We start from the raw sequence: 26147 nt of genomic DNA, 5'->3' as shown, positions 1-26147 counted from the left end.
TTCGATCCACATGGTTCTAAGCTTGTTTTTGATTCCAAAGTTCGTCCTAAACATTATCTAAGGTCTAGAAACACTTTCTACATCAATTAAACCAATTCTCACCGTTTGATCATCAATTCTAAGGTTTTGACCTAGTCTTTGTTTTCTCCAATTAATCCCAATTCTTGCTAATTATTCATCAGAATTACAACAACTAATATTACTGAGTTATTAGTCTCACCCTTACCTTAAATTTGCAGAAAATCGCAGCCCTCTTGGTCTTTTGCTCCTCTCTAAGCTTTTTCTCCCTTTTTCCAAAAGTTTTCACGTACAATTAGTTTTTCTAAAAATTAGGTCTTCCCTATTTATATCTTTTCTTAATTACTTATCTTATCTCACTTTCTCCCCTAAAACTATCTAAAATATCAAAACAGCCCTCAACTAAATATTTTATATTATTTTCAAATCTTTATTTTATTTAACAATAAAATAATTCTCATATCCTTATCAAATCTTCCAAAACTCATAACTTATCACGTCATCGTTCAAATCATCAAAACATATCAAAATCATGCATATATTATATAATTATAATATAATCACCTAAACTCGATTAAATAAACGATTAAACAAAAGTGGGCGTTACAACTCGCCTCGGGAGTACTTCTACTCGCTAGGGCGAGCACAAGAAAAAGGCTGCTCGCCGTGGCGAATTTAAAACAGGTGCTCTCGGGAGTTTTGACATTTTTCTCACTAAAACCTCATTTTTAAGTTCCCTATTCATCTTTTTAATCTGAAAATTGTCTCAGACCTCTCTAAAATCATCTAGGTACTTAAAACTATCCATTTTACAGCTTATAACGACACTTCAAAAATCATGATCTCACATGCACTTGCTCGCCGTGGCGAGTGGTTCTGCTCGCAAGGCGAGCCATGAAGATTGCTCACTCATGAGGAGGGAAGGTCTACTCGCCTAGGTGAGCGATGAATATCAGCACGACCAGAACCCAGAATTTTATCCAATTTTCTCAATTCCACTCCCCAAATCAGTTTACAGATATGAAACTAAATTTTGTATGCAACCAGAACCTATTTCTAACATCAAAACAACAGTCTCTGCACTCAAACCCACTAATTCAACATAAACCTAAAATTCCCAATTTTCTACCAAAACCTGTTAAACTCAAAAATCAGAATTTAGAATCTATACTAATGAAGCAAACCTCACCCTTACCTTAGAATTGCAGAAAGAAATGCACATGAATTGATGAACTTTGCTCTACTTGCTCTTCTCTCCCTTTTTCCCAAAACTGACAGTTTTCACGTAAAAACGTTTTCTGACTTTTTCTCTTTTCTTAACTCCCAAAAAGTAACTTCCCTTTTCTTTTCATTAAACTCCCCTTAATTCTATTAAATATTAATTAACTTCCCACACTCCAAAATAATACTAATTTCTCACTTAATCTAATTATTATTAAAATAAACTATATAATAAAATATATCACACCACATAAATCACCAATATTATTTAAAATCATATAAAAGACTCTAAATAAATCCAAAATAAATAAATTAACGACTAGGGCGTTACAGCAAGAACATTCAACATGGCCTAGATCTATGGGACAGAGTTCGTGAATATGATGCAAGGTCAGCTGCTGAAGACTTCACATCGGTCCTTACAAGGAAGCAGAAACAGAAAATTAAAGTGCAACAAGTCTTGGCTAAGCAACCCCCTAAAACCCGTGCTCGGGGTGATAATCATCATACTGCTCAATGAATTTCCTCCATTGGAATGTTAGAGGTATCGGTAATTATGATACTCAGATTTCTTTAAAAATTTATATATGTCTCATAAACTTGTTCTGATTTTTTTGCGGACCTAGCATGGGTCATTCAGTGCAAGGATTGGTTTAGCTGTCTTCTCTCCCTAATGAGTGAATACTTTAGGGATAGATGTGGTTTACCCAATTACAGATTACCATAATCTGTTTTATGGTGTTTTTTGTTGTTTTTTTTTTCTTGCTTTCTGTTTTCTCTTTGGAGGGTTTTGGCCTAGTCCCCCCTCCTTTGTATTTATTTTTCCCCTTTTTTTTTTTTGAACAAGCCAAAATGAAATATATATTACCACAAACGTAATTATTACAGCACAAGGCGTGCTAAACAATCACGGAAGAAAACAAAACCCTGTCAAGAATACACAAGTTATCAATCGATGCCCATACAAACCAAAGGGCTCGACCACCAATTATGAGTACCATAGCGAAAAACAACATTACTAGCTTTTAACCACCACAAAGAAGATGATTTTACTTTGTCTAACATTTGTGATAAAGAACTCTGCATGTTTCTAAAAACTCTATCATTCCGCTCATTCCATAAAACCCAAATACACTGAAGCCAAATCAAATGGAAGAATGATCGACGTGATTTCAAACTACCAGCATACTGAATAAATTGCAAAAAATGATCCGTCATAGACTGAGAATCAACGCCTACAACCCCCAACCACTCCCGCACCAAAGACCATAAGGCACCAAAAAATGGACAAGACAAAAACAAATGATTTACATCTTCATCATGCCCACAACCGGAAACACACAACCGCCTCTCCATAGAAATAATGCCACGGTTTGCCAAATTTCCTTTCGTAGGTAAGCCGTTCCTCAAAAGCCGCCAAGCAAGAATAGATACTTTTAGAGGTACCTGTTTATGCCAAATTAAATCCATAGAAGAATGTAACTGAGGCTGTTCCTGGGATGTCAGCATGTCATACACCCCACGGACTGAGTAACCACCTCCCTGATCCGGTAACCACAACCATCTATCGGAAACAGATTCCTGCAAAGAAACTGTCAGTAATAAAGCCCTACACTCCTCTACTAGGTCCTCGTCCCACGCCCATAACCGACGACGCCACTACCACGCCTCACCACCAACCTCCACCCCCAATAAAAACATATTTCTAACCGTGATTACTTTGTTGACGGCCAAATCATATAACCGTCTAAAGTGCTCACGAAACGGAACATTACCACACCAACAATCCCGCCAAAAATCAGTATCGGAACCATCCCCCACCCTCCTCCTGACACAACCCGAAAACCAACCCTCCCCACCCTCATCTATCCCGTCTCTAATCCTGACTATCTCCCTCCACCAAGAAGAACAACTCCGGCCCCCATCCTCCAAACTTTCGTCCGCCACACCATACCTAGCCACCAACACCTTACGCCATAACCCTTCCCTCTCCACTAACAAACGCCTACACCATTTTCCTAACAAGGCTAAATTAAACTCTCTCAACCTTCTAACACCCAACCCTCCATACTCCTTTTTGAGACTCAAAGAATTCCAACCAATCCAAACTATTTTTCTTTTATCCTCACTCCCCCCCCCCCAAAAAAAAAAAATTTAATTAATAGAGATTCAATGGAAGAGATTATACCTGGCGGAGCTTTGAAAAAGGAAATTTTCCCATTTTTTTAATAAAATTTTTAGAGTTTGGCGGCATAGGATGGAGATTTCTCGGAGTGCCAACCTAGTTGGGATGTCGATGTTGCCTCTTGATGTCTGTCAATTCTCCTTGCTTATAAAAAAAATAAAAATACTTCTGCACTGTAAAAAAAAAAAATATATTAAGATTTTTGTTCTAAAATAAAAAATTCCGAAATTAGAAAAATATTCAGATTTTTTTCCAAAAATTTTTAAATAGATAAAAATTCAGATTTTTATCCAAATATGTTTTCTAAAATAAAAACTTTGAAAAAATATTAAAAATTTTCCAAAATTAAAAAATATTTAGATTTTTTTCCAAAATTTTATAAATCGAAAAAAAATTAAGATTTTTCTTCTAAAATTAAAATTCATAAAAAAATTAAAAAATTTCCGAAATTAGAAAAATATTCAGATTTTTTTCCAAATATTGATTTCTAAAATAAAAAATTTCCGAAATTAAAAAATTAGTAAAATATTCAGATTTTTTTCCAAAAATTTTAAAATAGATAAAAATTCAGATTTTTATCCAAATATTGTTTTCTAAAATAAAATTTTCTGAAAAAACATTAAAAATTGTTCAGATTTTTTTCCAAAATTTTTTAAATCGAAAAAAAAAATTAAGATTTTTCTTCTGAAATAAAAATTAAAAAATTTCCAAAATTAGAAAATTATTCAGATTTTTTTCCAAATATTGATTTCTAGAATAAAAAAATTAAGAAAATCGTTGAAAAAATACCAAAATTAAAAATAATTCAGATTTTTTTCTTAAATAAGAAAGATTCAGAAAAAAAATTTCCAAAATTTTTAAAATTGAAAAAATTCAATAGAATAGATGAGTTGGATGGAAAATTTTGATATAAAAAAAAAATCTAAAAAAATTATTTTTACATTTAATGGTTTAAAATAATTAAGATTTTTGTTCCATGTCTTTTTGATCATATTAATTAAAAAAATTGTTTTAACATGCAGAATAATTTTCAACTTGAATGTAGCTTCCGAAATTAAAAAAATTGCTAAATTATTTATATCAAAATTACTTTTATTTAATTTTTTTTTGCTATCAGTTATCACAAAGTTTTATTTCTTTTTTAACAAAAGATAATATTATATTTATTATAAAAAAAAAGATATAATCTTACTATAATTACAATTTCTAGTCTCTCTTTTTATAGAAAAAGAAAAAAGTGCATATGAACTAAATCTGAGATATTATTATTTTTGACCAAAAACCATAGATTCAGAATTATAAATACAATAGAATAAAATAATGTTTGTATCGATCTGAAACTCAGTGTAACTTGGCAGTGGCACTTCTCTCCTATCCTCTCGCTATGCCGTTCATCATCGAATCTGCATGGCAGGTTCTCTTCCTTATTTCCAAATCACTACATGCATTTTATTTTTATTATTATTCTTTTTTTTTCTTTATTATTCATTTTGATGAAATGGAATTTGGATTATTTTATTATTTGGTTTTTTTTTCTGCAGTACCTGATTATAAATTTCAGTGACTTTCAATTGGCATGTTTCGGGACTTTCTTTCTGCATGAAATTGTTTTCTTTTTATCTGGGCTTCCATTTATTTGGCTTGAGAGGGCAGGATGGCTCTCAAACTACAAAATTCAGGTTTGTTCAAATTCCACAATGCTACAATGATATAGTGCCGATATTTGACAACACTTAGTATTAAATGAACAATAGTGATTTGCTCAAATTCCGCTACGCTATAGCGGTTATTTGACAATACTAGGTTAGCCACTTTACGTTTTCTTCCCCATCTTTCCTTTTAAAGGACTTATGGCACGTTTGAAGGACAAACTTATCGTCATGCTTTTATAATCATTAGAGCAATTCCATTTCCTTGATATCAATCATTCAACTTTTCCTTTCCATTTGTGTTATACTAAAACGATTATAAACGATGTTTCATGGTATTTAAAAGTGAAAATTATAGGGATATTCCTTTTTAAACAGTAATAGATGTTTTTGTAATCCTGCAAAACATATATCAATTTATTTTCATCATCATATCAAGCAATTTTATATAAAAGTTATATAGCAATTTTTTTTTGTTTGTTTATTTGATATGTAATCGTCTACACTGTAACAGAAGTATTTGAATTTTGTCTTATATTTTTGTGCGACTAAATCTTGTTTCTGCTTGTGTCTGAGATCTGGTACGATACGAGTATTGCTCCTGCAGCTTAATTTTTTTTTTCAGTCATCGATTTAGAGCATAGTATCATTATACTATATGAGTATAGTATGATCATTATGTAAGATTTTATTGCTAATTCTCACTTTCATGTAGACAAAAATTAACAGCCCTGAATCTAAGGAGAGATGTATTATTCGCTTATTGGTGTTACATTTTGGAGTCAATCTACCTGCGATGATTTTTTCATATCCTGTTTTCAAATACATGGGCATGCATAGTAGCCTTCCTCTGCCGTCCTGGTACTTTCAGGTTTCTTTAGAAACTAGTTCGCTTATGAGTTTCATGATGGGAACTTTTGCTATAAACATTTAGAATACATCTTTCTATGAAGATTTCTTAGAAAGACTTGCTTTCGATTTCGCAGGAGAGTAGTTTTAACGCAGATAATATTTTACTTCATTTTGGAGGATTTTTTATTCTACTGGGAACATAGGATAATGCACACAAAATGGTTGTACAAACACGTACATAGAGTTCATCACGAGTAAGTTTTATACATGTTCTACAATTATCAATGAGCTGTGAAGTGGTTTTGGGTTTTTCTTGAAGTTCAAAGATTTTTAACTATGTTGTGAAGGTATGCCACACCATTTGGACTGACTTCTGAATATGGTCATCCTGCGGAGATTTTATTCCTTGGATTTCCGACCATGCTTGGTCCTGCTATCACTGGTCCTCACTTGATTACTCTTTGGCTATATACGGTTCTTAGAGTCCTCGAGACAGTTGAGGCACATTGCGGTTATCATTTCCCATGGAGCCCCTCAAACTTCTTACCACTTTATGGAGGGTGAGTTTCCTTTTCCTTTACTTTACTTGACATCAACCTATTAGTTTCGGTTATTTTGATTATTTCTCTATAGTTAAAATTTATATCTCCATTTCCAGAGCCGATTTTCATGACTATCATCATCGTGTGTTGTACACCAAGTCTGGAAACTATTCATCAACCTTTACATACATGGACCGGTAAGTTTTTTTTATCATATTCCTCTTAATAAGATCAGCTAAGTAACATTGGACTGGACTCACTACTGTTGTTATAACCTCATATTCACAGTCATGTGATCTCAGCCTTCCTGATCTTAATCTGACGGTTTGTATTTTGACTTTACAAAACATATCCAAAAATAAAGTCACAACATAAACTGTCAGATCGAAATCATACTGTCTAGGTCAGCAGCATGAATGCACGATGACTCGTAATCTATTTCCTAGTAACGTGGGTTTATAAATTGGATATCCCGCTTGTTAAACAGACACTGATATGTGATATTTTTGTCCATTATAATAGGATATTTGGAACTGATATAGGATACAGAAAGTTGAAAGCATTAAAGAACACTGGAGTTGAATACAGTAGCGAACAAAAGAAGCAGTGAGGAAGGGAACAAATTGTAGATATCTAGAACCATTGAAAAGGTTGATTACCAAACTTTAAGGGAAGTTTTGAAAATTGTCTTGTCTTGTTGTGTAATTTGGTAGCTGTTATTGTCGACAGCATATGGATTGTTTTGGACATGCATGCCCTGTAATCTAGAAAAGTTTATTGTGCATCTATTTTGTTGATTCCAATTCTTTCTTGGCAATCAATGACTATTTTGGATTTAAACCAGTTGAATGAAATGAAAGAGACGATTCATATGCATGTTAGATACCTCTCCCAATTTGAGCTTTAATTTTGTTCTGTGACCTACCAGAAACTGGCTAACGTGCCTCTAGATTTGCATTGTAAGAAGAGAATATATTTATTTTAGAATTGACATTCTTTTGAGAGTACTACATTTAAGGGTCTGTTTGGGAGAGGATTTTGGAAGGGTTTTGTCATCATATAATACTTCGACCACACTTAATTGATTTTAAACATAATAAATGATCATATAATACTTCGACCACACTTAATTGATTTTAAATAAGCATTTTATAATGTCTATAATTTAAAAGAGAAAAGTAAGATCTCTCCGAAACTAAAATCAACAAACCAATTTTTTTTTTTTTTTTTGAGGAATCAACAAACCAATTTCTTTCGGTTTAAAATGACAAATTGGACCAAGCCAAGAACAAGTTAATTTCCAGTGCCACTTCGTCTCATGTGAACAACCTCAGCACTACTATTTTGAGAGTTCATATTTAAACCTAGTTTTTTCTATGCAGCGTTAAGGGTAACAAGTTGGTTTGATTTAAGTTTGTGATGGAAAATAATCCAAACCACTAGAAAAAGATCGGTTTTGTTTGATTTAAAAATATTTTCTCTCATGAATTTCAAACTAAATTGATGAAGAACATGTTGGTTTGATATGATTCTTTTGTTTTTACATTTTGTTTAATTTTGATTTTGTTCGAATCCGAACGTAGAAAATAATTGAGCCAACTTAATTGGTTTGAATTTGTTCATTGAAACATTAGTTTGATTCTTGTACACCTATTCAGCACGATAAACACATGTAACAAACCTAAGATATCTGGTAGTTTGTCTTAACGCCTATACATATAAGAGAAATTCGGTGTTCCAAAAATAGGTACAATATTTTCTCCTCCATACCCGCATATTTTTATAAACTTCTAGATTAATAAATCCGATTGAAGGGAAGATGGTGAAGATACATATATTAAAAGTTACAGAATGAGACATTTCGTTTGAACAATGAAGCACAATAGATTATTGACATTGCTCCACTTGCAAGATTGGAAGCAATCAGGTTACTTCTATTCTATGCAGTAAATCATGGCATAAAGAGTGTATTTCTCAATGGAGTGATATCGGAAGAAGTATTTTTCAAGCAACCACCTGGTTTTGAGGATCTGAAGCAACCTCACCATGTTTATAAGCTTAAGAAATCATTATATGGTCTTAAACAAGATCCTAGAGCCTAGTATGATAGACTAAGTAATTTGTTAAATTGAATAAGTTATTTTAGTTTATTCAAATAAAAGTTAATGACTAATAATATATAATCCTACTATCGAAGTGTTCCACATCGGGCTAGGGCCCATTATGGTTAGACTCAAGTATGATATAAGACCCGAGATCAGACAATACCATAGGATGAACACGCTCTACATCCCACTAGATAATGATCCGGACCAGCAGATCCTGAGCTTCCAATCTAGGTCCAATGATAGAAGACCACCTAGTTGGTCGCATATGTCCATCAAGGACAACTTTTCCACATGAATACTTGACAACCAAAACCCTAGTTAAACTGAATTTTTAGCCGCACTCTCTTTTGAACCATTTACCGACTTAACCTAATATTATAAAATACTATATGAAAATTATGACATTTATCTAAACTATTTTGTTTTCTATTACCATCAAATATTGCCTTCGATATGATCCGTTCGTCGATGGTCTAGTTAATATAAATATTATGGAATATTCTTTTGTTGATAGAATATCATGAAATATATTGACCAAGTAGTAAATCTAACAACTAATTAACTCATCAATAATGGCAAAACTACTTTTATTTTATATATAAAAAAATATAAAGTTGAATGTCTTGTGTAAGAAAACAATGATGCAAGCTATAAAATTAAACACGACAAAAGTTTTATTTTAAATACACAAGTGTTAATAAATTAGTTGTTAGGTTAATCAGTGATCGAATTCAATCTCTTTTCTATATATATCTTTTTAGTGTCGCTTAGCTCACTAAATACTCCAATCATGTTTTATATATTAACTAACCCTAAAATCAGAGTCTATATAATTGTCCACATTCATGATTCATATCTATCACTTGAGCACTAGAGGGTCACTCCCCTTCCTTTTTCACTCTTCCAAATAACTCATCAATATGGCCACAGAAGTTTCAAGAAATGATCCTACTAATATTACTATTCCAACTCATACAAATGCTTGGTTCTACTCTGAACATGGAAAGCCATTAGATATTCTAAAGTTACATCCAAATGCTAATTTTTTTTCTTTAATTAAAAGTTAAGTTTAGAAGGGTTAAATAAGTAAATGGTCCCAGTAAATATATCAACATTTGATTTTAGTCCATCTAAAATATTTCTTAGAATTTTGGTCCCTCTAAGGAAAAAGCCTAAGAAATATTTTAGGAGAAAAGTAATTTATTATATATGTCTATACAATATGACCAGTAAAAGAAGTTTTTCTGTCTTTGATTTTATTTTTCAAAATTGGGATTAGTTAAATTTTGACAAAATCATTTTTTTTTAAGGAGACATGATTTTTCTTAAGATTTTTAAGTTTTTTTTACCATTTAATTTTTTAGTTATTTAACTATAAAAGTTTGGGGAATTTCAGATATTAAAAATGTAAGTTTTTTTTTAAACAAGATATTAAAAATGTAAGTTATTTGGTGTTTAAATTTAACAATTAAATAACTTAAATGATCTAAGTAGTATGAAAAGAAACATAAAACTAACTTGTGACAATTAAATATCTTCAAAAACGAAATTTAGCCTGGTGTAATTTAAATGTAATTTACATAACTAACTTATTAATTATTAAATAACTTAAAGGATCTCTGGTATAATTTAGCTTAAATATATTTTACTATTTAAACGACTATACAAATTGGATTTTGACCCCAAGACTCCTATACCATTTTCAGAGGTCATTGAAGCTTTTTCCTACTTAGAGACTTCAAGAGCCACCGGAAAAGTGGTCATTTATTCCATTCCATGAAACCAATGATCTATTGTGAAAAGTGATAGTAATGGTCACTTTAACACATATTATCTCGGATCACTATTATGAGTAAATATTTCTTTTTGACTTTTATTAAATAATTGATATATCTCGTTTGTAATATAAATAAGATACATTACATATTTAATGAATCTGAAGAAGGAAAAAAAAAAATGTTTCTCGTAATGGCGACAGGAGGGAGTATTTTTCAACATTCTCTTATATTGAGTAGAATATTTATGTATCTCACAACAAACTTGAGACTATAATACGTTTTTAAAATAGTTTAAATTACACATATGATTCATCATGCATCAATTTATTGACTCTCTCCTCAGCAAGAGTCGCAAACTAAAATGTTATTGCTCTAACATCAAAAACTCTTTGCAAAGTAAGTATACCATATTCCAATCAATTTATATTCTATTTTTCATCGACTATTATGTACTTAGGATTCAGTAGCAACTTATTGCAATGTTGGCTGGTTCTAGATATTATGATAGCGACAAATATGTACTTAATGTGTAAATTCAAAAATCCTTAATTATTTCACTGCACTGAAACAAAAAAAAATAAAAATAAATAAGAGGGTGTTGAAAGCAATTCAAGTGTGTAGCTAAACAGTGTAGGTGAACAAAAAAATCAAATTTATCGAAATTGGTGCCCCCTTTCTCTTATTTTTATCATATATCCATTTTCTCTCTCATCTCTCAAAACTCTCAAACCTCGATCCACAATTCAACTCCGCAACTATATATAAATCCATCAAGTATAATCCTTAATAATCCAGAATCAATCAATGGCATTACACAGAGGAACATTGGTCAGAGTCATCGTTCTAGGGGACAGTGGGTACGTATGTAATCTTCACTTAGGGTTTTTGTTCCCTCTTTTCGTTTTCTCTAATTTAATTTTTTCTTTTTTCTTGGGGTCGGAAAAACTTCATTGATGAGTCAGTATCCTTTGCAATTTCTCATTTCGTACCTTATTTAATTATTACTTATCTGATTTTTTTCAAGCGGTGTTTATTTTCTTTGCTTAATTTGCAAGATTTTGGTATACGTAGTTTTTATTTAAATTAAGATATAAATTATTTACTGAAAAAATAATTATTTATTGATATAGTGGCCATCCTTCCATTCTTATATCAGACGTTGTTCGGGTTTGACAACTATGATGAAGATATTTATAAAATACCATGTTCCATAACACTTTTTTCAATCTGACTTATGAATTCAATATTTAATGATCCTTTGCATGTTCTCAACCTATTCCAGAAGATGTTATTCCAACGGATGAACAGAGGGTTGGATGTGCATTTTGGTCCGAGTTTCTCTCTAAGGCATGGCATTGTCAAAAGACGCATGGGTCTTATGTTTTATTATATATCATTGTAAATTTTAAGATATACACATATGAATGAGTGTTTAGAGAATCAAATTGAATCATTAATCAATAAAAAAACAGTACCAAACAAATGCCAAATAACACTTGTTGTGAAACTTGTGTTATTAACAAACAAATTATGATTGTATCTCATAAAAAAAAATACAAATACACTAAATATTGTAATCTTCAATAAAATAAATAATCTTAAATTATTGGGTGAAAAAAGTTTCATTTCTCATAATAAAAGGGTCATGCATTGTTAAGATGTAAAAGAAATATATAAATTTTATGGATAACGAAAAATATTACAAAGTCTCATGGCAAGAAAAGCAAGAATGAACCATCTATAAAGCTTAGCCGAAGTGATTTCCGTCAAACCGAATTGTGTGACCATCGGCTTAATGGTTTAAACAAATGATCATTTGTTATTCTTGCAATTCTTGCTAATCCACATTCATAAAATTTCGCAACTCCCAAACCCGTCATGAATGTAGAAAATTAATTTATTACCCATTTTATATAAATAGAAACTCAAATCTTAAATCATTTCACTCACGTGGTCAAAGTCTCATTCTTTAAGATGACAATCACTTATCATAATTCTCTTTTTCTCCTTTCATATCTCACACTCTCCTCCTCTCTCTTCTCCATCAACATATTCATTGATCGTCGTCATCTCTTTATTGAATATTGCATTACAACATTGCACTCAAGGCTGAAAAATACTTTTATTTTTATTAAAAATATATATCCACTCTGGGATGAAAATGGGGCGGGGAGACCTGAATCTATCGGGGACAGGAATGAGATTCAATTTCTCATCTCCGTTGAATATGGGTAGCGTAACGGGTAAATAAATAAGTGTAGGATATGGGGACGGAGAAGGTGAAACTCGTTTCTACCCTGCCTCATTGCCATGCCTAGAGTCTAGTCTCAGTGGGCCATTTGATCTCCATTAAGCTATTTAAGAAAAAAGTAAAATAAAAGACAGGTTACCACTGGATCAAGCTAAGAGAGAAGCAAAGGTTACACGTGAATAAATTATTAGTAAGATCAAGTGATTTTTTTTAAGAAGCTAAAACAAAATTATATATATCCAAATGATTACAAACACTTAAGAGTTTAGTTTGTTAGTTTGGATAAACTTCACTTTAGTTAGTTACAAGAGACTTACTCTATAAGTCATTGTATATATACTTGCTTGCAACTCAATCATTTGTGTGTGAATAAAATTTTCAATTCAATACTCTCTCTCCCCAACTAACTTCAACCACCATAACCAACTTCATCTTCTCCATTTAAACCCTAATTTTGTTTTGCTTGCACCACAAGAAACCTAACGCTGCGCTAATAGGGAGTTACTCTAAGCCTATGTATATTGAAAATAGAAGAAATCCACTCAAAATTACATGATGCTTTAACTAATGCCAAATCAATTCTTTTATCAAATTAATAGGCAATAGTGGTTATAAGGTATCCACAAAATAAATTTCCAACCGTGACTGTATTTTGGTCAAAATTATTTAATTTATTATTACTGATACTCATAATCTAATAAAATAGATCCTCACAAATATAAATTCCATGGTCTTATAATATTACTTGTCAAAAAAAAAAAAAATGGTCTTATAATATTGAGTAAATAGTTTTATCTTTTTTAAAAACCCTTCATAAAATTATAAAATTATAGAATTATTATCTTTTTTAAACATAAATTTGTCTTGTTCATAACAAAACCTATGAATACGATGAAAATTCATTTATTTTTTGAAAAAGGATTGCACAACATGTCCTAGGATTGATTTTTAGTTTGATCCTTCTTGTAATAACCAAAACTAGATTTGCAGTTTATCAAAAAAACTTGTAAACACTTATATCATTTCATTTCCACCATCTTGTAGTACAAAATAATAATTTGAAGAACTATGAACTAGGAAGAAAAAAACAATTATTCAGTGCAAGAACAAAGACTAAACTGCAGCAAGTAAATTATTCCAAGATAAGCACTATTGTATAATTCTTTTCCAAGTACAAGAGGTACTTCATCTCAGTGGTATGTTTCAAATCACTGTACAAAAACCTTTACGACACCTAATATTCACCCCATGTACTTTTTGACAATCTTTATCAGATATACAAGCCCAAGGGTTATTGTTTTTAGGATTATTGTTCTGGTTAGAATTAAATATTGTTATGAGAAGAAATATGGAAAGAAAAAGTAAAAATATCATAAACTTTAGAGTTTTATCCATATATTTCTCTCTTTGCATCTAATCAATAACATAAGATTTGATCTCTTTATAGTGTATAAATTTCATGGTCTTATAATAATGACTAAGTAGTTTTATCTTTTAAAAAAAAAAAAACCTTCAAAGAATTATAGAATCGTTATCAAATATCTCTTAAATATAACAGTGTGTTATGTTTGTCCTTCCAACCCACATAAGAAGTATGTTATATCATAAAGTTAACATTCATATGAATATTACTTATTTATCTATTAATAACTTTGTTCTTTAAATAAACTATAAAAATATCGTAAACTTTAGAGTTTTACCTATATTTTTATCACTTTGCATCTAAACAATAGCATATGACTTGATGTCTTTATTGTGTATAAATTCCATTGTCTTGTAATATTGACTAAATAGTTTTTTCATTTTTAAAAACCCTTCGTAATATTATAGAATGATTATTAAATGTCTCTTGAGTATATCAGTTATGTTTGTCCCTCCAGCCCACATAAGATGTATGTCATATGGTAAACTTAACAGTCATATGAATATTATTTATTTATCTTTTAATAACTTTGTCCTTCAAGTAAACTCTAAAAATATCGTAACCTTTAGAGTTTTATCCATACATTTCTCTCTTTGCATCTAAACAATAGCATATGATTTGATCTCTTTATAGTGTATAAATTTCATGGTCTTATAATATTGACTAAATTGTTTTATCTTTTTTTAAAAACCTTTCATAAAATTATAGAATCATTATCAAATGTCTCTTAAGTGTATCAATGTGTTATATAAACTAAATATAGTGAACAACTAGATATATTTCTTTTTAGAATCATTATCAAATTCCATGGTCTTATAATATTGACTAAATATATTTCTTAATGTGTGTGAAATGCTCAAAACATCATACAATTTAGGATGGAGAGAGTATTTATCAATATAAACGGAAAGACAAACACATTATTGTTCGTTCTGACCCTAGTGTTTATTTTAAATTGGCAACATGGGTATGGAATACTTATGTAGTTAACAACTAGATCGTCGACATGTGCGACACATGGGTCTTATGTTTTATTATATATCATTATAAATTTTAAGATATACACAAGTGAATGAGTGTTTAGAGAAACGAATTGAATCATTAATCAATAAAAAAAACAGTCCCAAACAAATGCCGAATTGAATCATTGTAAATTTTTTATTATCTTTTTCAACTCTTTACTTTATAATTTTTTTTTACATAAAAAAAAAAAAACCAATGAGAAAGGATACGGTGGTCACCCTAGGTTTTCAAGGTGGCAACCGCGCCGGAGCTTATCTCCGGCAGAGAGATACACTGGGGGATCGAGGTCCAGCCTAGGTGGCAGAAAATGGGGGGGATCGGGGAGATTGGTTTGTAGTTAGGTCAAGAAAGAGGAAAGCGACGCAATTGGAGGATCGAGGACAGAACAGTTCAAGGTTTTCAAGGCGGCATGGAGATTCAGCATGGGATAAGGGTTACACACTGCATTCAGAGATGGTGGAAAATAAGGTTTCGAGACACGACAACAAGGTTTGGAGTGATCCGCATAGTGCAGACGTGATTCATGGTGCGACAGTCAGGCATGGTAATGGTTTGAACAGAGCAGATGCGAGGAATAGGGATTGGAGCGGGCAACATGGTGTTCACGAGAATTCTGATTTGAAAGGCAAGCATGGTACTGGTTCGAATAAAACAGATGTGGATAACAACTTATGTCGTTATTCCGTTTACGTCAATATTTTGAAGTGTGTGGCATTTTGTCTGATGTCACTACTAGAAAAATTCAATACAGAGACGGGCTAAATCTGTCTCGAAAAAGCTAAAAATCCGTCTCTAACCACTTTGGTGACGGAATTAGAGACGGAAATAGATCCGTGGCTGTTTTACTCGTCTCTAAAGCAATTAGAGACGGATTTAGTGATTCCGTCTCTAATAGAGACAGAAACATTCCGTCACAACATTATTAATTCCGTCTCTAAAGTTGGATTATGAGAAACAAAATTCCGTCTCTGTGGCTTGGATTATTCCGTGACAATAGAGACAGATTATAAATTCCGTCTCTAATTTAATTATTTTAAAAAAAAGACTGAATTTAGTATTTTATGCTATTCACTATTTGAAAAGACACAAATTTTGATCTACATATTAATGTTAGTTAACAGTCATGAGAAAAGTTCTCGAAAAAAAATACACGCAGTTTGCAACTAACCATTACCTAATAATAATATTAATACGATAATAAATCTAAAACTTTCCAAACTCCAAATTTGTGTTATTGTGTCCCCTCCTTCATTGTCATTATCATTATCTCAAGCTCTTGACATATGCTTCAGAATAACACCTAAGCTGAAAAGGTATAACTTCCACCAACCTGCAAAATTTAAAATATATGTTGGTCTCATACCACAATAATAGAGTTAATATCATACACTAAAAAGCATAAATTACAAAATTATATAGTTATACCTAGAAGCATAAATTAGAAAGACAAAGGTACAAAATTATACTTAAACACTAAACCTGTACTTGTAACCTCAATTCCTTCTATTTGTATGTTAGCTTTTTATCCTCCTTCAACAGTTATAACTTAAAAGATGGTTGAGGGGGACCATTCTTAAAATCTGTGGGTTGAATCAATCCTCCATATTCAAGAGGAATATTCTCTGGCCTTATAAATCTGAACAAAAAAAGCCTGCACCAATTAAGGTAGTTTAGAGGGAACAAATATATAGAGAAAAAATAAGGAAATTCAAAGAATTGAACAAAGACAACTAGCACACGTATGAATATGGTAAGGCTCTAGAAGTTAGGTTGCTGATGCATGCACCAACATCATCATTATGCATCCATTCACTTTAAAAATTTAAAATTGAACTAGAAAAATAAGACAGAAAAATCTGATAATTGAACTAGAAAAATCTCATTCCCTTACTTGAAACATAAAATGTTCTTCCTTCAGTTTTCTCCTAATATTTGCAATCTCTTTCCTTAGCTATTCAATTATCAAAGAATGTGCTTCTTGATTTTTTATAAGTCTAAACCGTTAAAAAAAAAAAATTAATCCTTCAATACACATTGCCAACAGGCCACAACTACCGGTTGATATAAGCTTGGTGTGTTATTAGAGGGAACATAGACAATAATGTTGAACTTAAAGGGTCTGTACCTCTCTAGCCTATAAACACCAACATGACAAGACAATCTCCCTATTAAACAACATGCCTTATTTCTTCTAACTATGTTGATCCAACTAACCAAATTAACTAACTCTCTCATTAACAATAATTATTTAATGGTAATTCTAGTAGAGACTTAAGAGTAATGGTTTCCCCCTTGCATCATATTCACAAATGGTAAGTAAAGTGTGTCTAAACCACTGTACAAGAAAGGAAGCAAATATATGTAATTTTAACTGATATCTTTCTCAACTATAACATTAAATTTTCTTTGATAAAGACAATATTGGTTTGATGAAGTAAGATCCCCATCAGAGATTCAGTGTAAGTAGACACATAAAAAGTATCAAGCCTATTTAAAGTGGAAAAATAACTATGTTGATCTAAAATAGAGGAGCAAACCATTACATTTATGAGTTTTAGCTTACCCCGTGAACCTTCATAAGGAGGCAGAGTGTGTCTCTATTTATTTTACCACTAATTGCCCTGAATGAAAAAATAAACCAAAACCAGAACATTTTCAGATTAAATTATGATAACATGTAAGATAGAAATGTGGTAAACAAAATATTAGAATCACAAAATTTTTACCCTCCCTAATATTATTTGGTAACCAAGTAAAAACCAAAAAATGAGGAGACTATGAGAAAAAGGTAGAACATATAACTACAGAGAAAGAAGAGTTACACAAATGAGAATCATAAAATATCACAGCCTTAGAAAAGACACATAGTGCAAAGCTATGTCTACTCCGTCGAACTTGTAGGGATGCGAAATAATGTCGTTAATATAGCCATTGCTGAAGCAATAGTCTGCAACATGTAAATATGAAATACCAATTTATAGTAAGTACTAGTACTAAGGAAAAAAACCATAGGAGTAACATAGTGATTTGTACAATGAATATTAATTTGAGTTAAACTTAGAAGTTATATGAAAAATGGGATTATATGAAAACAGTAGATTCCATAGAAAGAACTTAATCTTAGGATAGATATTACCTTCAAAAAAATTTATCTCCTTGCTAGAACAAAGCCATGCCTTTTCTATCTCCTTGGGAGAATGAAGTCAATGTCAATTGCCAACAATTCCATTGAAACATAAAAAGAAATACCTACAAGATGTGAAAGAATCACAAATAAAAATGGAACCATTATTAAAAATTTCAGAGCATATCACAAAGGAGAACTCATATATGGAACATTATAGCAGCCACTTACCTCAAAAAATCAATATGCAAGGAAAGTTTCTCAAATTTACCAAACATGACTAAAAGATTGTAACTTCGCGGCAAATGCAAGAGGCAAAGATGCCATCTTGAAATCATTCCCTTACCCGCTTCATGTAAAAGGCAAGTAATCAATATATGTAATTTGCAATATAAAAAAGATTGGAATTAAGTATGAAATTAAATTATAACAATGCATAATAATTACAAAAGAATAATGATTAAACTAAATCTTAAGAGGTGGTCTGAATGCCTAGTTCAGCCATGTATCCACTCTTCTCTTGTTCACCAATTTAAGTCACAAGACGCATTTACTCTTTTACAATAAGCAAGTATAGAAAACTTTGAATTAACAATCATTGACCAACTTCCGCAATCAAATATGAATCATTTTCACTGCATAAATGTAGGTTTGTTCAAACTACGAATTATAGTTCTAATCTTGCAATAACAAAGATTCATCCTAAAGGGGTATATCTATCAATCGATCTGTGTTCAACAAACAACAAATCAAATAATCACTTAGAGAACATTTATCAAACAGTTTGTGTTCAACCAACAACAAATCAAATAAATGTAAACCAGATAACAGAATATGAGAATGGTGAAACCATGTGTCGTGAGACGAAACAGAATATGAGATCTAGTTGATTTAGAGAGATAGACTTTGACAATCAATCAATAACAAACAAGATCCATTTGTTCTTAGTCACCAATCTAGTTAACAATTAGTCAACAATCTAGTTAAGCTTAGGGTTTCTTTTCCTCAAAACCCACAAAAGGGACTCCTCAAGCTTGATTGCTGAAATGATTATCTAGGTTATATGAATGAAAATCATATAAAAATAGGGATAATCGATGAAAAGAAATTGAGTGAAATTTTTAAGAAACTAACCTCAACCATAAGAACTTCAGAACGATATAAAGGGATTGAAATGAGCAGAACTGAGATGAACACGAACCGGGATTTGAACTTAGATGTGCGGATCTATTGCAGGGCGTGTAATTGGAGATGAAGGGATTCGAAATTGCCATTTTAGGGCTTTTGTGAAATTGGTGATGAAGTGATTCTAATTTTTAGTTTGATTATTTTAAGGCTTTGCAGAAATTTGAAGTTGAGGGATGAAAAAATTGGGGGTTTTGGGTTGGAGCCAAGTGAAATTCGATTTTGGAGCCTGTGAAAATGAGATATGGCCCCTGTGAAAATGAGATATGGCCCCAGCGAATGGATAAAAAGTTATTTTTAATTAATTAAAAAAAGAAATTTGACCTGTTTGAGACGGAATTGGAGACAGAATAATTTTGTGACGGTACAATCCGTCTCTAAAGTCCGTCTCTGATGTTAAAAATATAATTCCGTCTCTGTTCATTATATTCGGTCTCAACTTCCGTCTCTATCAGAGACAGAATAAAATCTGTCTCTAAATTCCGTCAGTATATGAAACTTTTCTAGTAGTGTGTATACGTGGCTAGACAACTCAATTCACGTGGTCAGGTTTATGGCTTTGTTCGATTTTTGAATGTTAGGAACAGAGAAAAACTGACCCAGGCTTTGAACAATGTTTGGATTGGTGATAGGAAGGTGTGGGTCGTGAGGCACGTTTCGATAGGTTTGCGCAATATGATGTCGAGAATAGGGCTGATGTTAATGAGGTAAGGAGGGACAGAACGGAAAGGGAGGTCAGACCTATGGTGATTACACACCGTGAGGGAGTAAAAAATGTGAGGGTTAGAAGGTTGGAGGAGGAGGCGCGGGAAGGCAAGGGAGAAAAAAAAATACTGAAGGTAGGGACGGTGGAGGTTAATGTAGAGAAGAAAAAAAAAACGAGTTGAAAAAAAAGAAGGAAGAAAAAAAAGAGAGAAGGAAGGTGTTGAGGGAGTTGGAGGTGTGGTGGAGGATGGAGGTGAAGGGAAGGGGAAGGTGGTGGTGGTAGGGAAGAAGAAGGAGAGGGTGGCGGATGGAGAGAGGGGGTGGAAACCGAAGGGGAGAAAGGTGGAGGAGACAGATGCTGCGCAGACCAACGATGGTTTATTCGAGGGTGTTTTGGTGTATACTTCAACGTCGGAGAATCGTTTGTGGGCTAAGGGTGGGATGGTAGCGAAGGTAGTGTCAGGAGATTCAGCGTTGTCTATTCAACCGAGATTGGAGGATGCAGGATTTAATAATGTTGTGGTGACGCCGATGGGAAGTGATAGGTTTTTCCTCTATTGTACGGGGGATGCCGACATTTGGAATAATGTCTTCAAATTTTCTTATGCCTCAGATGTTCTTATATATGGTTCGAATTTGAAAAAAAATATATGGTCATGCAAACTTGAACACATATTAGCATATTCAATTGTTTTTTCAATAGTTTGTTATCATCAAAACTTCAAAGACATTGTACAAAAGTCATTTTGTTTCAACACGGTAGATTATGCGGAAAGAAAATTAGATCAAATAGATGCGAGTTAGATGACTAGAGGTAGGGGTAGACCTAGAAAAATATTAAATAAACTATTACGAAGGATCTAAAGATAAATGATTTAGAGAAAGACATGCTTTTTGATTGAATATTATGTCGTCGTTTGATACATGTAGTCACCCTATTTACTAAGATATGGCTTGGTTGTTGTTGTTTCGCTAACATCCGATTCTCAGGGAAATGACCATCATCATCCTGAGTTCGTTTGATAGATAGGTAAATTATTAAATAAATTAATCTCAACATAAAAATTCTTTTATGGATGTCTGTGGCTACGAGGTCGATCCATGAATTAGGTCCCTTATATCAAGTACATTTCATTTTAAACCAATCCAATTAAAGTTCAACCAGAATCCATCTATTTAAATTTAGAGAGTTTCTTTTTCCACTATTTATTTTTCTCGTGTGCTCATGAAAATTTCAATTTTATCTTGATTCGAATATAATCTTAACACAAAAAGCAGGATTTGGATTACATAATCCAGAATATGCAAATATATAAGTAAGAATCACAATATGCAGAGTTTGTATTTTTCATCAAGTTTGCGGCTCTTGATATAGTGAAGGATATGAGAGACGTGGGAGAGGAGTCAGTGAAATATCATGTCTCTATCCTTTTCTAACCATCATACGGACCCTTAATGACACGATCTTTCAGATAGATAATGGAGGACAAACAACTTCATAGAATAGTGGTCAATAATTAGAATTTTAATAAAACAAAAAAAATAAAAGGGTTTATTATGTAGGAATTGCAGGAATTTTGCATGAAATAAAGATCTTGAATGAGGCTTGATGTACACTTGAGATGAGGTTGTGATAGTGAAGGTATTGGAGTTTGTAGTTTGCGAAATGTTTGAGTGAAGTTAGGAAGTGCTAAGTGAGCGTTGATGACACTCAATTGTATCATATTTTTATAGTCTCTTTAATTAAGTTTTTGGTCTAATTATATTATTTTCTTATTTAATTTAGAGTCTTTTTAAATAAATTATGGTTTTTTAATTATTGAGTCAAACAACGTATTATTATTATTAGAGTAAATTACACTCTCCTCCCCTCAAAGATGCTTGAATTACACTCCCTTCCCCTCTTATGTTAAAATATACAATCCCCTCCCCTCTTATTCAAAACATATTAGAAAATATTACATTTCCCTCCAAGCTTGAATTACATTCCCCTCCCCTCTTAAGTTAAAATCTACACTTTAGTCCCTCACTAATTTTTTTTATTTATAATAATCTAGCCAAAAACATAATCTAACACACTTCAAAGAAAAATAGCACTACGGGTTCTTTTTAATATAATCAAATTTTGAATACATATCTTTCTCTATTTTTTATTCACAATTTCATTAACATATAGTTTTAAAGTCTATTATAAAATATGAAAAACCCAAAATAAAATTAAAATATTTATAAAATTACTAAAGTAGATTAAGTATGATTATTTAAAAGTGAATTTTATACTCTAAATTATAAAATTAATAACAAAAGATTTAAATTTAATTGTCGTTGACATTTAGATTATAATAAACGAATTTATATTTTTTAAATGGTATTTCAAAATTAAAATATATTATAAAAATATTTATTTATGTTAAAATAGATTAAAGTGTAGTCCATATTTAATTATTAAGGGAGTGAGATGTAATTCAAGCATCTTATAGGGGAGGGGAGTGTAAATTTTATTTTTCAAGGGAGGGAAGTGTATATTTTAACATAAAAGGGGAGAGGAATGTAATTCAAGCATCTTTGAGGGGAGGGGAGTGTAATTTACTCTTATTATTATTGGTGAATTAGTAAAACATGTTTTCAAGACTGAAGAGAATACGAAGAATTGAGTGAAATTAAGTTCACAGTGACTAGGCTCAGTTGGCCAATTGAACCTAAATGAGGTGAGATCTTATCTTGTGAAGAAATAACATGTAAAAGGATGAATTGGATTCAAAAACAAGATGCTCCCTTAATATGTGAGTTATTTGAAAAAAAATATGAAAATTGTTTTTTTTAACTTTCAGATATTCCTAATAACACATGAAAAGGTCTAAAATACCTCCGGCGGCGGTTAACTACCGTTGAGTTTTTTTGGTCATTTCCATATGTTATTAAAAACTTCTGGAAGTCAGAAAAACAAGCGTAAAAAAATAATGTCCCAAAAATATTGACCAATTTTACTTTTTTATACACCATTAATTACTTTTTTTTCAAATATAACTCTAATTAATAATATGTTCATCACTCTCAATTCAATACATTTCACTTTACATTTATGATAATGGAGAATGCACCAATACTTAACAAAAACACTTAAAACCATTTTTCTATGTCCTTCATTTATGCATTTTTATTAATACTTATGAAATAAGCAAATGACACAGTTAATCTGGGATGGACCGAGTATGAGTAACATCATCATGAGACATAGAAATATAAATTTAAGGGTAAATTGCATCAACCTCCTCTGAGTTTTGCAAAAATGTCACTCACACCCCCTTTATTTTGCAAAATGACAGAACCTCCCTTATTTTATTTTGAATGTGACGCATACATCCCTTGAAGGTTAACGACGTTAGATCTTTGTGAAAACAAACCAAAAATTGTAAGGTTCTTATCCTAATTTTACTGAGCAATCGTTCTCCTTCCTTTGCAACTATAATGCTTCAAGGTTATACTCATACTTTGTTGTTTGACCAGTTTCTCATATTTCCATTCATAAGTAGATCCATGGCATTAAAAAACAGTAGGAATAACCTGTTATTGTTGTTTCAAGAACACCCAAAATTTGATTAATATCACAACCTCAATAAATTTGATTTTAAAACACACATATATTAATAATAGTCCCAATGGTAATAAATCACCCAGTATTTTTTTTAAGAAATCAAAATGAATTATATTAACAAAAACAAACCATCCTTTCAGCACAACGTGTGTCAGAGTAAATAGATCAAAGTTTACAACAACTAGAGATCAAACAAAAAGATAACAATAATTAAGCAACACCCAATTAAGCATAACAATGGATTTTGGCACCAATCGCGAAATCACTCAGTTAATCATGATTAGAGTCATTTAAAAAAATTCAATTCACATAATTGTGAAGGTTCAAAAGAGCTGGAATCATACCCTGTGGAACGAGTGGCTAGAGAAGTCCAGAACAAAGAGATGTTGTCAAATGTAACAACACCATCTTCGAGATAGAAGGCTGATGGTAACGCAGGTTTTGGGTGGGAGAAAATATAGAACGTGGCTTAGTGGACGATCCAGTAAACTACGGATCATGTCTATCGAATTCCACATTCTATCTTTTCTCCCAAACGAAACATGCTGCTAATTTTTGTAGTTCAAAGATCGAGTCTGACATCATTGATGGTGGAGCCGCGGAGGCAAGATTCAGTTTTATTAAAAGACTTCAATAGAGGCAGCGTGTATCAAAATCAAAATAAACATTTTAAATCTAGGGTTGTTTATCTTTTTCTGGAATTTTGCCATTTATTTCATCTAAAACTCACTCTTACATGCTTCAATCAAATATTCTTCAAAGCTGCTTCAGACATAAGTATGCTTCAAGTTCTCATAATTCAAAAAGATAAGTTACATTTGAAAAACTTCCATAAACTTTTCGTTTTGAATTATGAGAACTTGAAGCAGTCTAAAGCTAGCTTAGAAGAATTTCAAGTTGAATCGTGAGTGATTTTAGATGAATTAAACTGCAACGTTGGGGTTTGTATTGTGATGAAGAAGAAGTGTAAGTGGCTTTATTTATGACATGATGGTGGTAGACCCTTGGAGTAAATCAAGAAGGTATCTTTTGTCATGCTATTTTGTCTCCCTATGGCCACGTGATGTGTTTTGGAAAATGTCTCCTTTGAATTGGTCATAATAATGGTTTTCTTTGTTTTGGCAATTAAGTAGCTTGATAGATTATACTCTCTCCGTTCCAAATTGTATGACGTTTTGGGCATTTAACACATATTAAGAAATGTAATTAATATTGTGTGGGAAAGAGATATTATGAGTTGTTTTACAAAATTATCCTCAATAAATGATATGAGAAAGATAAATGAAGGAATTGAAAGAAGAGAGAGTAATAAATAATTAAGGATATAATAGAAAAAGTAACATTAATTTTTCATTGGTATTGTAAAACGACATATAATTTGGAACAAATATTTTTTCTAAAGTGACATACAATTTGGAACGGAAGGAGTAGAATAATGTTAATTATTTGGAATTAGTCTTTACTAGTTATTATTGTATATTAATGTATATTGATATAAGCTGACTAGTATATTAATGTACACATTAATATAGGTTCTTGAGGAGTTATAGATTATAGAATAATCTTAATTATTTGTAATTAGTATTTACTAGTTATTATTGTAATTAGCATAAACTCTTCCCATCCTCTTCCATTATCTTGTGGTATGATACATAAGGAAGAAAGAAAGAAAAAAGAGCTATTATTAGAGAGATAAAAATAATGGATCAGAATGATATTCATATGAGAGCCATCCAACCTGCAAATCATCCAGATATGAGATAGCAATAGTATATTCAAGATATTGAGATTGAACATGATAATGGCACATCGACATCAAAAAATGACTTTATAAAATGAATGAAATAAATGTAATCACACACTCCTTCCATTGTAACAAAAAAAAAAAACACTCCTTCCATGAGAAGTATCAATGCTACAAATTATTGACGATCCAAAAGCATGCCATATATATACTGTTTTAAAGGCATCTGAAGTTCGAATGTATCATCTACATAACTTAGAAGAAGACATAGTCTTTAAAGCAAATGTGTACGTTGATTGTTGTATTATGCATGTGAATGCTCTAAGCCTTGTTAGTTCTCTTCTCCCATATGTTTTCCACTGTAATAACCATGTGATTCTTCAAAATCAAATTTAAAGACTGCAACCTAAACATGGAAAATCAATCGATGGCAAAGGATTATAGACAAAACATAAAGGGAGAAGATAGAAACTAACCATTTTGCTTATGCATCGCTGCCGCAACAACTCCGTTTTTCAACGGTGCGATGTTCGCTCTTTCCTTATTTCTTCCTCTTGAATCTCTCGTGCTGATGTTTTAAATTAAAAAGACAGTTATGTTCTGATTTTGCTGATTTTTAATATGAAAAAGAAGTTATGTTTTGAGTTTGAAATACGATAACCGACGTCCATTTCAAACAGTTAATTGTTTTGGAATTTTTGCAATTAGTGAAGGGTATAATGGGTTAAAAAATAGGCTACACCA

General features: G+C 31.6%; 2 protein-coding genes and 1 long non-coding RNA gene across 4 annotated transcripts; 1 reads left to right on the top strand and 2 right to left on the bottom strand.

Annotated features, from left to right (window-relative positions):
• Nucleotides 1–2187: 2187 nt before the first annotated feature.
• LOC120575993 (uncharacterized) lies at nucleotides 2188–3104 on the bottom strand. The gene is made up of 2 exons (XM_039826940.1): nucleotides 3015–3104; nucleotides 2188–2820 (listed from the first exon to the last, which is right to left on the bottom strand). The coding sequence occupies exons 1-2, from the start codon at nucleotides 3102–3104 to the stop codon at nucleotides 2188–2190; spliced, it is 723 nt and encodes a 240-aa protein (XP_039682874.1).
• A 1704-nt stretch (nucleotides 3105–4808) lies between these two features.
• Nucleotides 4809–7116, top strand: LOC25496266 (methylsterol monooxygenase 2-2). 2 transcript variants are annotated; one of them, XM_013596541.3, is made up of 7 exons: nucleotides 4809–4838; nucleotides 4966–5103; nucleotides 5789–5934; nucleotides 6060–6179; nucleotides 6273–6485; nucleotides 6584–6664; nucleotides 6990–7116. In XM_013596541.3, exons 1-7 carry the CDS (start codon nucleotides 4809–4811, stop codon nucleotides 7075–7077), a joined length of 816 nt encoding a protein of 271 aa, XP_013451995.2. In that variant the 3' UTR covers nucleotides 7078–7116. The 2 variants fall into 2 exon arrangements, with proteins under 2 accessions (XP_013451995.2, XP_039682763.1); XM_039826829.1 differs by having other exon boundaries at nucleotides 6530–6664.
• Nucleotides 7117–16153: 9037 nt separating this feature from the next.
• On the bottom strand, nucleotides 16154–18111 carry LOC120580869 (uncharacterized). The gene is made up of 4 exons (XR_005646641.1): nucleotides 17873–18111; nucleotides 17614–17671; nucleotides 16530–16701; nucleotides 16154–16380 (listed from the first exon to the last, which is right to left on the bottom strand). It is a non-coding gene; the product is annotated as an uncharacterized lncRNA (long non-coding RNA).
• Nucleotides 18112–26147: the final 8036 nt, after the last annotated feature.

The sequence above is a fragment of the Medicago truncatula genome, chromosome 6 (genome assembly GCF_003473485.1).
Source record: "Medicago truncatula cultivar Jemalong A17 chromosome 6, MtrunA17r5.0-ANR, whole genome shotgun sequence".
In the NCBI taxonomy this organism is placed as follows: Eukaryota; Viridiplantae; Streptophyta; class Magnoliopsida; order Fabales; family Fabaceae; genus Medicago; species Medicago truncatula.
This window is presented reverse-complemented; position numbering and strand designations above follow the sequence as displayed.